The sequence below is a fragment of the Anabrus simplex genome, chromosome 3 (assembly GCF_040414725.1).
Source record: "Anabrus simplex isolate iqAnaSimp1 chromosome 3, ASM4041472v1, whole genome shotgun sequence".
NCBI classification, from domain to species: domain Eukaryota; kingdom Metazoa; phylum Arthropoda; class Insecta; order Orthoptera; family Tettigoniidae; genus Anabrus; species Anabrus simplex.
The window spans coordinates 286,671,943-286,685,247 of record NC_090267.1 but is presented as its reverse complement, the minus strand read 5'-3'; the positions used below and the strand labels follow the sequence as shown (position 1 = coordinate 286,685,247).

General features: G+C 37.1%; 1 protein-coding gene across 10 annotated transcripts in view; it reads right to left on the bottom strand.

The window, feature by feature from the left end:
• Pcl (polycomb protein Pcl) overlaps positions 1–13,305 on the bottom strand; it is a 374,533-nt gene that overhangs the window by 138,191 nt on the left and 223,037 nt on the right. For all 10 annotated transcript variants that reach the window (XM_067143090.2, XM_067143088.2, XM_067143087.2 and 7 more), the window contains one exon: positions 12,242–12,414. In XM_067143090.2, the coding sequence (XP_066999191.1) occupies positions 12,242–12,414 (173 nt within the window). The remainder of the gene's footprint in view (positions 1–12,241; positions 12,415–13,305) is intronic.

Sequence of the window (13,305 nt, the reverse complement as noted above, 5' to 3'; positions counted from 1 at the left end):
ACCTCCTCATTGGTCTGGAAACGTCGACCACCGAACTCCATTTTGACCTTACCGAATAGATGAAAATCACATGGAGCTAGGTCAGACTGTAGGGTGGATGTTGCCAGACCTCCCACTTGAAACGCTGCAGCAATTCTCTTGTTTGGCGGGCCTGGTGAGGTGTTGCGTTATCGTGCAACAAAATCACACTGGCGCTTCTCTTTAATCGCTTTACACAACCAGTGCAACATTTTACAATATGGCGCCTTGTAGACTGTCGTTCCTTTCGGCATGAATTCCACGTGCAGCAAACCCTCTATGTCAAAGAACACTGTCGCCATAACCTTACTGGCTGAAGGTTGAACCTTGACCTTCTTTCGTTGTGGTGATGAGGAGTGCACCCATTCCATTGATGTTAGCTTCGTTTCGGGGGTGAAGTGGTGGACCCACGTTTCATCACCTGTGATGATTCGCCGCAGAAACCTGTTGCCGTCTGTGGCATAACGTTGCAAGAATGCCACGGAGGATTGGAAACACTGTCCCTTGTGCTCATCGGTGAGAACATGTGGGATCCATCTTTGACACAGCTTACGATATCCAAGGTCCTCGTGAACAATGGCGAACACACTGCTATACGGCATGTTCAGCTGCGTTGCGATTTCTCTCAGTTTAATGCGCCAGTTCTTTCTAATGATCGCATTCACACTGTTGACATTTGCACGGGTCCTGGACGTTGCAGGCCTGCCTTCATGATGGTTGTCCGTGATATCCGTGCGTCCGGCTTCGAATTGTTGACACCACTTTACGATACCTTGCCGGGAAATGGCCCGCTCCCCATACACAGCACTAATTTCACGATGAATGTCCATGTAATTCTTCCTTTTGGCCCATAGGAATCGGATTGCCGCACGCACCTCATATGAATCCTCTAGATTCAAAATCCTCTATATCCACTTCTATGAATTGTTCAGGAAGTGACTTTTTCTTTGACAGGTTATTCTTGAAATGTTATTGAACAATTGGTGTTATCTGAACATGCAAACAGAATCCAGAAGCAATTGTAAGTTATATAAAATACATTAAGAGATATTAATATGCAGTAAAATAAGTGTTAAATATGAACGTAGGGGGTTTTGAATCTCAAATACTAACATAAGGGATTTTGAAACTCATAATCATGAATACTACTGGATATGGAGCACTTTGAAACTAACTCAGATTACTTCAGCTCTTGTCACGAAAATGATGTTAAACAATATAAGATGACTGAATCAAATTTTATACAACTGTTTTGCATTCTTGGCCTAGTAATCATGAATACAAACTTCTAAATCAGTCAACAATGTAACCATAAGCACTTCAATAATACTTTAATCACTAAATATTATTCACCTTTCTCGCTTTTCCCTAGACCTTTTCCAAGTATCCATCTGCTGCAACCTTTTTCGCACTCTTCCTGGAGTTGCTTTAGCAACAAGAAAAGTTTTGTGCCTCATTTTTCAATAAATGATGCCACGGAAATGGACAACAAATCGCTTTCTCCTTAATGCACTAGGAAGCCACCTACTATCAGAGTAACGCATATTGCCAACATACTGCTTTAGAATTCTCTTGTCCGAGGTAGAAAGAACGGACAACTTGTCCTTTCTCCAGTGATTAAGGCTTTTACTCTAATCATAATCCCCGTGAATACGTTCATATTATCCTCTGACAATATCACTGTTTTGTCTTAATTCGGGTCCATTACTATACGAAAATCTGTAGTTAAGAGAAGATTGCAAGAGTTGACTGCACTGCTAAACAAGTGACGTCATTCTTATTCCTCAATATATCTGAAATTTCTCATTAGCTGATACACATAGAGGCTTTTGAACGTAACTGGTGGTGGATATAGAGGGTTTTGGATTTAACTGATTTTCAAGTAGCTCGTTCTATGTAACATTGAGACTCAGAGGTTCACCAACCGATCGAATTCATCCTTGGAAATCTACTGCTATGCTTAACTCAATTTTTTTTTTTTAAATGGTCTTTAGGGGGTTTTGAATCTAGAGGATTCATATTTGGAGTGAACGTCCAGTTGACGCACCATTGCATTTGGAAATTCTAAGTTCCCAAGGAGGGAATTAGATATTTTTCCACCAATAGAGCATGTCAAGAAACAGATCAGATGTAAAGCTTTTCAGGTGTTTGGTCTATTAACCACCGATTCGTCTTAGGTCTGACACTACGACTCATCAGAGTGGGATGTGTCAGACCCTACCCACTGACGCTGGGGTGTATTCAGGTGAACTTATCACAAGCCCTTATAAGAGGCACAGTCTGATAACTGCATACAGGAGATAAAACTCCACAATGGAATTATTGCCCACCTAGCAATTCCAAATATAGAACGCTGGTTAATAGAGCAAACACCTTAAAAGCCTTACATCTGATCTGTTTCTTGACATGCTCTATTGGTGGAAAAATATCTAATTCCCTCCATGGGAATTCAGAATTTTCCATTCAGAATTGCTAGGCGGGCAATAATTCCATTGTGGAGATTTATCTCCTGTATGCAGTTATCAGACTGTGCCTCTTATAAGGGCTTCTGATAAGTTCACCTGCATACACCCCAGCGTCAGTGGGTAGGGTCTGACACATCCCACTCTGATGAGTCTAGTGTCAGACCTAAGACGAAACGCTGGCTAATAGAGCAAACGCCTGAAAAGCCTTTCATCTGATATGTTTTTGATATTTTTGACATGCTCTTTTGGTGAAAAATATCTTATTCCCTCCACGGGAATTTAGAATTTTCCATAAAGCAAGTTGTAAAAAAAAAAAAAAAAATCTATCCCTAAAGTAAAATCTTCAGGTGAAGATGAAGTGAATGCGGACATTATACAGGCAGTAGGCATCCAGGTCATACAATGGCTGCACACACTACTAAATGCCATATGGACAGACAACAAAATACCTGCAGATTGGAGAAAGGGCATTATAATTCCCATTTAAGAAAGGTGGCAGACTGAAACCCACCAACTATAGAGGAATAACCCTGCTGTCTCATGAGCTAAAAATTCTAGAGAAGATCATAGAAGGGAGATTGAGAACCATCATTGAACCACAGTTAGAGGAGGAGAAATATGGATTCAGAAGTAACATATCAACAATGGATTTAATTTTTAGCACCCACATGCTGATGGAAAAGTTTTGGAAGAAAGGCAAAAATCTGGCCATTGTATTCCTGGATAAGAAAAGGCCTATGATAGTGTTATAAGAGATAAGATCTGGGAGTGCCTGGAAAAAAGAAATGTGCCTGAAGGATTGGTAAGGAAAATTCAGATGTTGCACAAAGACTTTACAAACTGGGGAAGGTTGATCATCAATATTTTTTTTTTATTTTTTTTTTTAGAGGTATTTATATCACAACAACACAGATAGGTCTTATGGTGATGATGGGACAGGAAGGGCCTACGAGTTGGAAGGAAGCGGCCATGGCCTTAATTAAGGTACAGCCCCAGCATTTGCCTGGAGTGAAAATGGGAAACCACGGCTGCTGACAGTGGAATTCTAACCCACTATCCCCCGGATGCGAGCTCAGAGCCGCATGCCTCTAACCGCACGGCCAACTCGCCCGGTGGTCAATCATCATGGTTTGAGACCAAGAGTGGTGTTCAGCAAGGAAGTGCACTGTCCCCACTACTTTTCATCACTGTTACGGACACTATAATTAAGAACATCAAGGAAAAGTTACGTAAACTGAATGCAGTGGCGTTTGCTTTGAGGTGAAACAGAAGAGGCAGTACACACCAGACTCAATGTATGGAAATCCCATTTCCAGGAATATAACCTCATCATCAGTGAGACCAAGACAGTGGTGATGGCAGTCAACAGAGATAGACATTCAGCAAGTGTAAAACTACGAGATCACCAGCTACAGTGCGTGGATAATTTTGCTTACCTTGGAAGTGTAATCTCCAGTGATAATTTGGTCAGAAAGGAAATTATAAACAGAGTGTAAAAGGGATCAGAATTCTACCAACAAGTAAGAACACTTTTATGGGATGACACGATTCCAAAACTGGCCAAACTGATGATGTTTAACAGCTATTTCAAACCAATATATATCTATGGTATTGAAGCGTGCACCCTCACAAAACAGTCATCAACACTACAAGTATCAGAGATAAAATTTCTTAGATCCACCACTCAGAAGACCAAGATGGACAAGTTACGAAAAGAGGAAGTGCAGAAAGAAGCCAGAATAAAGATATACCTATTACACCAAATCGGCACATCCAGACTATGGTGGCACGGGCATGTGACGATGGAGCATACAAGAACAGCCAGAATAAATTCGGAAAGACAGGTGGAGGGGAAAAGACCTGCAGGAAGACCTAAAACCCAACTGATGGACATGATCAAGGTTCATCTTTACCAGAAAACAGACAATGAATTATGTTCTCCATGACAAGTTGTATATGGAAAGAAAGTGGAAGAGGCTCATTAACAGTACCCGGGAAACGGGAACTGTACAATGATGATGATGATGATGATGATAACGGCAGCTATTGGTTCAAGAGCAATGACCCTGTGCATTCCTAGGTGAAGTTTTGCATGATATATCCAATTATGTGAATCTGTATGAAGAAGTGTGGGAAAATTTGAGATATATGTGAAATGTATGTTCAGTGGAAATATGAAAAAAGATTTAGTGGTTTCAGTTTGATTGGAATCTAGATTGGAACCTTCACATATTAAAAAAACAAAAAATACAGAATCTGTAATATTTTCAAGAAATTTAATGTCAATGTAGCATTCAAAACCAGGAATAAACTTGAGATAAATATACCGCTCTACTGTATTATGCAAAAAAAAAAATATATATATATATGGTATACATATATATATATATATATATATGTATACCAATTTGGGAGTATACACGCTCACATGTAATGACTATATAATCTATATAGGAAGAAATGGCCCGACATTAACTCAGCAATACGTTGAACAGGCGAAGGCCATACAACAACATTTGCTGACCATGTCTATAATAACAATCATAATATTAATCCGACAGCTTGGAGTGGAGTGTCTGACACGCATTGTGCCGCATGTGCATTATCGTTCCACCTCGTTTCTTTCGAACTATGTCCGAGGTCTCTTCACAGCCAACTTTTGTTTCATGTATCTATCAATACACTTTAACGATTTTAAAATTCATCGACTATTCGTTCGTGTACTTTTCTGCCAATAGCATCGGTAAACAAGGATAATTTTTATAGCAATGCTATACACGGTATGTTAACCCTTTGAACGCCGTGTGCTATTACGGTTTTCCTACCGCCGAGTGCCAAGGCCAGTTTCCATTTTTTGCAAGCTTTTGTTTGATAACTCACAGTTCAGCTGTTATTGTAGGTAGAAACTTGAAATTTTTGTTAGTATTTTACTAATATGATTGCCCATATAAATGAAGCCTTACTCAGTTCATTTATGACCATTAGTAAATATTTAGCAGCCAAAACCCAAAAATATTAATTAAAAATAAAACAAAAGTTTAGCAATAATATTTAGGTAGAACAAAAATATTTATTGAATAGTATAACCTATTATGAAACTATATTGAAAATTTCATTAATTTAGTACCTAAAATAAATCTGTAATAAAAATAATAGCCAAATGAGCCAAAAATACAAGTCTAATATTACACTATTTTGTTGATATGTCAATAATAATGAAATACGGTACAAACTTTTACATAACACTTGTGTAACATACTACAAATAATAATAATAATAATAATAATAATAATAATAATAATAATAATAATAATAATAATAATAATAATAATAATAATAATAATTTATTTACAGAGTTTACGCCCACATTGGAGCACTTAAATCAGACTACAACAAATTTGTCTTCCTTTTCTTCTCCCAAAAAGTCTTGAGTCTGGTTGACCTGGCCGCCCTCTGGGCATTCGTTATAACATACTGTTTCCTCTGTACAGTGGTCAGAGGAAGCCTGATGCATTTATTCTTCAAAATACTTTTCTCGCCTCTGTTTTCTATGGTTTGCATGGTAATATTCAACTCCTCCAAATCACTTTGGACTTCTTTAAACCAATAGTTTTTTGATTTATTATTCCAAAAGTAATTAAATAATTGTTTTAAAACTCTTATCACTTAGTCGAAATATATGACACAAAAAGGCAATTCTTCTTTTTCTCATCGTGTCTGTGATGGACTCACTTTCCCGATAGATAACCTCATTTGGCAACAATCTCCACTGTCCATCCACGTGATGTTTCTTGTTTATGATCGTCCTGAGTATCCTTCGATCAACTCGAAAGCGTTCTGTTGTTGATCTAGTATTGAGTTTAAATAATGTTTCACAAGCATAAGTTGTTTCTGGTTTGATAACAGAGTTATAATGCCTAAATTTAGCATTAATCGAAAGACATTTCTTTTTGTATGTAGGCCAAGTTATCCGTTGTGCCTGCTTCAATTTATATATTCTGCTCTCTATTGATGGTTTTCCATTGCAATTCCAAGTGAGATTTTCACCCAAATATTTAAACGTACTTACAATTTCAATTCGTTTATTATTATTTAATAATAGCTCTGAATTTAAAGTTCTGAAAGTAGGCATTATTTTTGTTTTATCATACAAAATTTGCAATCCAACTTTTTTTGCTACATTTGCAAGTTCTTCCAATTGAACTTTAGCCTCTTCGAAACCATTTGCCAGTATCGCAAGATCATCCGCGAATGCCAAGCAATTTAGTTTGATATTTTTTCCAATTTTGACTTTTGGAGGACATATCTTAGTCCACTCTCGTATGACCTTTTCCAATACACAATTGAACAATAATGGCGAAAGTCCATCTCCCTGGCGGAGGCCTGTTGTAATTGCAAATGATTTAGATAACTCATTTCTGAATCTAACTTTAGATTGAGTATACTTAAGAGTCATACCAATCAGGCTAATAAGTTTGGAATGTAGACCAAAATTCCTGAAGGACATTCAACAGTGATTCACGATGTATACTATCATACGCCTTTTGAAAATCAACAAACGTAATAACTAAATTTTTGTTTCTAGATCTATGATGTTTCATAATCCATTTTAAACTGATTTGGTCAGGGCAGCTTCTTCCTGGACAAAATCCACCTTGATATTCCCCTAGTTCACAGTCAAGATGTCCCTGTATTCTGTTATAGATAATCTTAGATAAAATTTTATATGTAATATCCAATAATGATACTCCCCGATAATTATTTGGATCAGATCTATCGCCCTTTTTATGCAATGGTTGAATTATTGCCATATTCCACTCTTCAGGCATTGTAGCAGTATTCCAAATATCTATAAGATGTTTATGTAGATTATGAACAGTTTGGTCATTAGCATTCTTCCATACCTCTGCGACGATTTGGTTCTCTCCCGGTGCTTTATAATTTTTAAGGGAATCAATTGCTGCTCGTACTTCATTATAAACGGGCGGTGTAACCTTTTCTAAAGGTATCCTATTTTTTGGATGTGTGTCATATTGCAGATATTCTGAAGGTTCCTCACTGTTAAGTAAAGTTCTCAGAGTATCTAGCTAAAATTTCCGCATTATCTCGATTAGTATGTGCCTGTTTTCCATTAGTATCTCTCATTAGGAGTGTTGGGGGAGTATAATTAGTTTGGTATTGCCGAAATGTTTTATAGTAATCTCTTGTCTTATGTTGAGTAAATGCTTTGTCAATAGAGTGTAGCATCTCCGTGTGATAATTTCTCTTAACCCTTCGGATGATTTTAGCCGTATGTCGTCTAGCAGTAACAAGTTCTTCGCGTGACTGTTCTGTTTTCCGTTGTTGATCAATCAACCATGCCTTGTGTCGGTGTTGAATCCCTGCATCGCACTTCTCATTCCACCAAGCATGTATTTTCCTCTTTTTAACGGGAGCGTTTTCCTCAGCAATGGTTTTTAGCTTGTTAATTACCATTCCCAAATCATCACTTAGATAGGTTTTAGATTGTTCGTAATATAATTTATTATTAATGAGATAGCTAGGGTCATATGTTTTCTTCCTATTACATTTGGAGAGAATGCGTTTCTTTTTTAGAGTTAAATTTATTTTAATTTTGGATAAATAATGATCTGAATCTATGTCCACTCCACGGAGGACCCTCACATTGTAAATTTCCTTATGATAGTTCTTATCAATAATAATAATAATAATAATAATAATAATAATAATAATAATAATAATAATAATAATAATAATAATAATTCAGTACAAGTATATTGTCCAAGACCTCTCAAACACACTTATGTTTTGTCAAGGACAGTGGATATATAATCATTTTAACAGCAATAAATGAACAAGTAAAATATCGATAGCAACTAGACACAGAGCGGACAAGGTAGGCTACATACACAGCAAGACTGCTAGTGTTGTTGCCGCACCTAAAGTGTGCCAATAAATATGCCTGCTGATTGGAGTGATATAGTGAAACAATGGCTTTGAAAATAAGAGGCTGTTTGTTGCAAAAATAGTAAGTCTTTAACTGACTATATTGGGAAATTCTGAAAGGAAATGACTGTTACTTTTAATAATAAATAAATACTGAACGTCCTTTTGAAAGGACGTTGGCATTTTTCAGATGGAAACCAAACGGGCTTTCAAAAGGACGTTTGAGCTTAGAGGGTTAAATGAGTGTTTTAGTGATTATGAGGATAGTACTTATAATTTTAGCGATGATTCTGACGACAATGATGTTGATGTTGCCAAATTACACCGTGAAATTTTTAATTGATATAGACATTATTCGTGCTAGATGTGGTAGTGCTGTGTGTAATTTTTACTAGGATGACATGGATAATGACGTAAGAAATAAACCTTTTGTAAGTTTTTTTTCACCCCACAGTTTCACTCCAAATGTCGTGCAACCAGTAGTCTTCCAAACGTTTCTTTTTCCTTTGAATTCGTCCAGCTGAGTGTAACGGAAAGAAATCACTACACTTAGTGGTATGTGAAGTCCCGAGGAATGTTATTTCCATTTCGATCTAGGGTAAGAAAATTGATTCCAGTCGATGAAAATGAGAAGTATATTATCTTAGCCCTCTTCATGTTGATGGGAATAGTACAGCAACTAAATTTTAGGTCTTACATCTCAAAAAATTGCACCATTGCCATGCCTCTATTTGATTCATATCTTTAGACAAACTTGAATCCACATGCAAATTACCTCACTTCAATGACAAGACTAAAGACACTATATATGATTGGCCGAAAAGCTATTTCTAATATAATCAAAATTGGTTGGAAATTAACAGAGATATTGTATCAAAAGAACAGTTTGGTGCACATGTATGCTAGCCTTTAAATGCACAGTGAAGGCTCCTCCTGCATCAAGTGAAGTATAGATTTTAAATGTTCCCACTCAGAGGGGTTAAAGGTATTGAGAAAGATATGAAAATAATTTGCAAAGGCAAATAGGGTTAGAAGTAAATATCTGGGAAAATATTGAAATATTCCTAGCTCAGAACAATGACCTGAAAAGCTTCTAATGAAATAACCGCAGAAAAAATTCTGTTCAAAACCTTAACATGACATAGCAATCATGTGCCGCTCATTGTCACGGTGCTACAGAGTACATTTCACTCAATATTAACGGAACAGCTGAGCAATATAACCAGTCCCTGCACGTTATTTTAAAAACTATATTAAAGTCTAATAGTATTAAGTAGAGTCAGCTTTTCAGGTGGTTCTTCCGCTCCCAAAACTTCTTCATCCCATTGGACCTCGCTGCCCTTTGGTTGTCAGTAATGGTGTATATGTAATGACTATGGAATCATCATAGAGGTATGTTATAATATGTAACATTACTCAAAAAGAAATTGAAGGGTCGGGGAAAAAAACCCAGGTAAGTCACTTTTTCATCGAAATTGAGATATTGTTACAGTCCGCTTCAGAGTGATCATGCGCATCTATTGAGAGGTCAGAAATGGAAAACAAGGAGGCGAGTCAGGAGAAATTAGCACTCAAAAGTTTCGCTGTTAGGGGAAAGAACTACGGAAGTCGAGCACAAAAGTTGCTTTTTCTCAAGTTGCATAAATATTGACTCTCCTGCTTTTTTCCCCTGACCCTTCAATTGTGGCAATGATGATTGCTCTTTCATACATTTCTATTCTTCTTCTTTCTTTTGAGTATAGATAGTCTTGGCCACCAGTTTAAAAACCTATCTACGACACACTTCATGTGGATACTGTTGTCTATATTTTAGATCATGTTAACACTTTGGGGTCCAATGAATTTCCCACCTGCATCTTGTACAGGTTCCATTTAACATTCTGCAAGTTGTGGGAAGGAAATACAGAAGTAAAATGCCGAGATTTTATATTAAGAAACACTGGCAACCAAGAATGAGTTAGCTGAAAAATTTATAATGTCCAATAAGGGACCAGTTATATTGGAATTATGAACTGCACACTTCTTTATTATCCGTCATGTTAATGAAATTAGCAGCAATATTTTGTGAAAGAGTGGAATTCCAGAGGCTTTTGTTTGGGTGCAGTCTAGAGTTCCCTGAACAAGTCTCACAATATATCTCATGCCAGCCTCATTTCACTTTCCTGTTGGAACACATGGACAACCCTTAGATTTTTGGCCTCACAAGCATCTATGATAAGTAGTTTTTGATTCAGACAAAATTCTTGGTCACAGCTGCTCCATCGGCCACGATTATGGGTGTTTTGTTTCGAAATGTCTCCCATAAGCCCCACAATAACTAAATCCCTGAAAGACTTGTGATTCACTTCAGATTTATATTCAACCTTTTTCTGCATATTATAGAGTGGAAAAGAGTTCACTAAATCTACCAGCTTCTTTCCTGTATTAGTAAGCATGTATTCCATAGCACTGTTATGAATACTTTGAAAAACCATTGCCGTCTTCATTCATAACCCCCTACTAGACAGTTTTTGCCCCTGTCTTCCACTTTAATTTCATCCTCTTTTACGATCGGCTTTACATCGCACCGACACAGGGAAGTCTTATGACGACGATGGGACTGGAAAGAGCTAGGAGTGGGAAACCATGGAAAACCATCTTCAGGGCTGCCAACAGTGGCGTTCAAACCCACTATCTCCCAAATACTGGATACTGGCCACACTTCAGCGACTGCAACTATCAAGCTCAGTAATTTCATCCTCCTCACTCAAAAAAATCGTTCTCAGATTCGTGAACACTAATTTCAGTTTTAGAATAGTCAACAAATCAATGTCAATATCGCCACTGCCACACAACCGTACATAAATATCATCAGGTTCCATGCCGTCGCTGGTGGACACGATTTTGATAAATAATACAACAGCGACAAACTATCTCAAAAGAAAAAGCAACTCAATTAAAACAAATTAACATTAGATGGCTGCAAGGAGCAAAGAAATATCCAATCTAAATACTGCGTAAAGGTCGATGCCATTTTCACTCCAACAAACGAAATATATAACCTTAAAGTTGCGTTGAACTTGGGCCAAAATAGGACTGGAAAGGAAAATTAACTATGTGAGATTGAGTCCAACAATGGACCCCAAAGGATTAAATGGAATTTTAAGAATGTTACTGATGATGAAATCTAATTCTTAAAACAGTTTTGATAAATTCAATACATAGTGTCGTGACGCAGACTGTGTTTTATAAACCATACGTATATATATTTGTATTCCGTGAAGGGTGGATCGAGGGTCTACCACAATTACCAGACCTTAATCCTCTAGATTTCTACCTGTAACAACACTTAATCCAGAGGGTACAGAAATAATGTAACTTAATTTACTAAATCTGATGAATAAAAAACACACACAATGTCCAGTGCTATTTTTGTCTTGTGCAAGTTTCATACAAAGACTGGGTTGTTTAGTCTAAGAATGACATACATGAACTGGATTAAATGTTAAAAAGAGGATTACAAAAGAGACCTATATCTGAAAACAAACAACAATTGACTGCAATGACTATTTTGACAGCTTTCATCAAGTTCATCAAAATATAATACATTAATTGGGGTTACATATGAAATTGAACCACTAGCACTTACGAAGACAGCAAACCCAGTTACGAGCAAACTAGTAGAAGACTTCAGATTACAAAATAAATTTCAACAGAACATACAAAATTACACAGCAGCATACAATTGTGAAAACTATCAGAAAATACAAAGAATAATGTGTAATACTACTATAAAAACAATTGTGCACAACAAATTTTGCCATCCTTATTACCTGTCACCACAAAATAATGGGTATTGAAGGCAGCGGACACACTTTTCATGGAACCATTGCTTGCAGCGGCCACACTGTAACATCTGCATGAACCATTCACCCAGCTTCCCACAGTAACAATATTGCTGCTCTGTGTTCATCCGGTGGGTGGCATCCCAGGTGAGCAAGTCGGGCTATGAATGAAAATGAACAATACATCACAAGAATACATAATTAAAAATTATAATGTTGTAAATGAAAGCAAGTCAAAATATAATAACAAATATCAATCGTTAACAAAATATATTTCATACATTTATATGTCTTAAGATCTTTGTCAATCACATCTTTCTTCCCCTTTGCTATCAATCCTCATAAATAATACTTATTTTTTGTGATCAAAAGGACCCAACAAACTCATGTGTTGCAAACATCTGTGTAGTATTTGTTGCAAAGACAGCTGAAAGTATTACTTTAAAAAAGAAAGTAGTATGAACAATGAATGCAAATAATTTATGGATTGTGGTGTGTGTTACTGCAGCCACATGCTAGTTCATGAACCATGGGCAAGTAAATTGTCTTCAGAGCCGAGACACCAGTTGTTACGGAATAGGAGTTGGCACCTTGGATATATTCTGGGTCACGGCTCTCCCTCTGCCAAGACGGCTAGGACTATACATCCACTGCTGGTTAATCCGTTAACAGGGGAGAATCTCACAGGACTCTATTAGCACCCTGCTTCGTATAATTTTTACCAAGCATTCTCAGAACATTTTAGGAGAGCCTTGGACCTATGGGAGTAACAAAGTCCATCTATTTGACAGGTAATGGAATTCTTGGAAATAACTCGGCAAACAAAATGGTATTGAATGTGAAGCTATCAATATTACAGGAGCTCATGGAACAAAGAAAGCAGAAATACCTGGATCAGCAAAGAGGATGCGTCTGGAAGTGTTAGGAGTTAATGATATTCGGACAACAGGAGATAATATGGAAGAGGCAGGAGATTATAAAGTGTACTTAACAGGTGTTCAAAAGGGAAGGGCAGTGTGGGGTAGGACTGTTCATCAGGAATATTACTATAC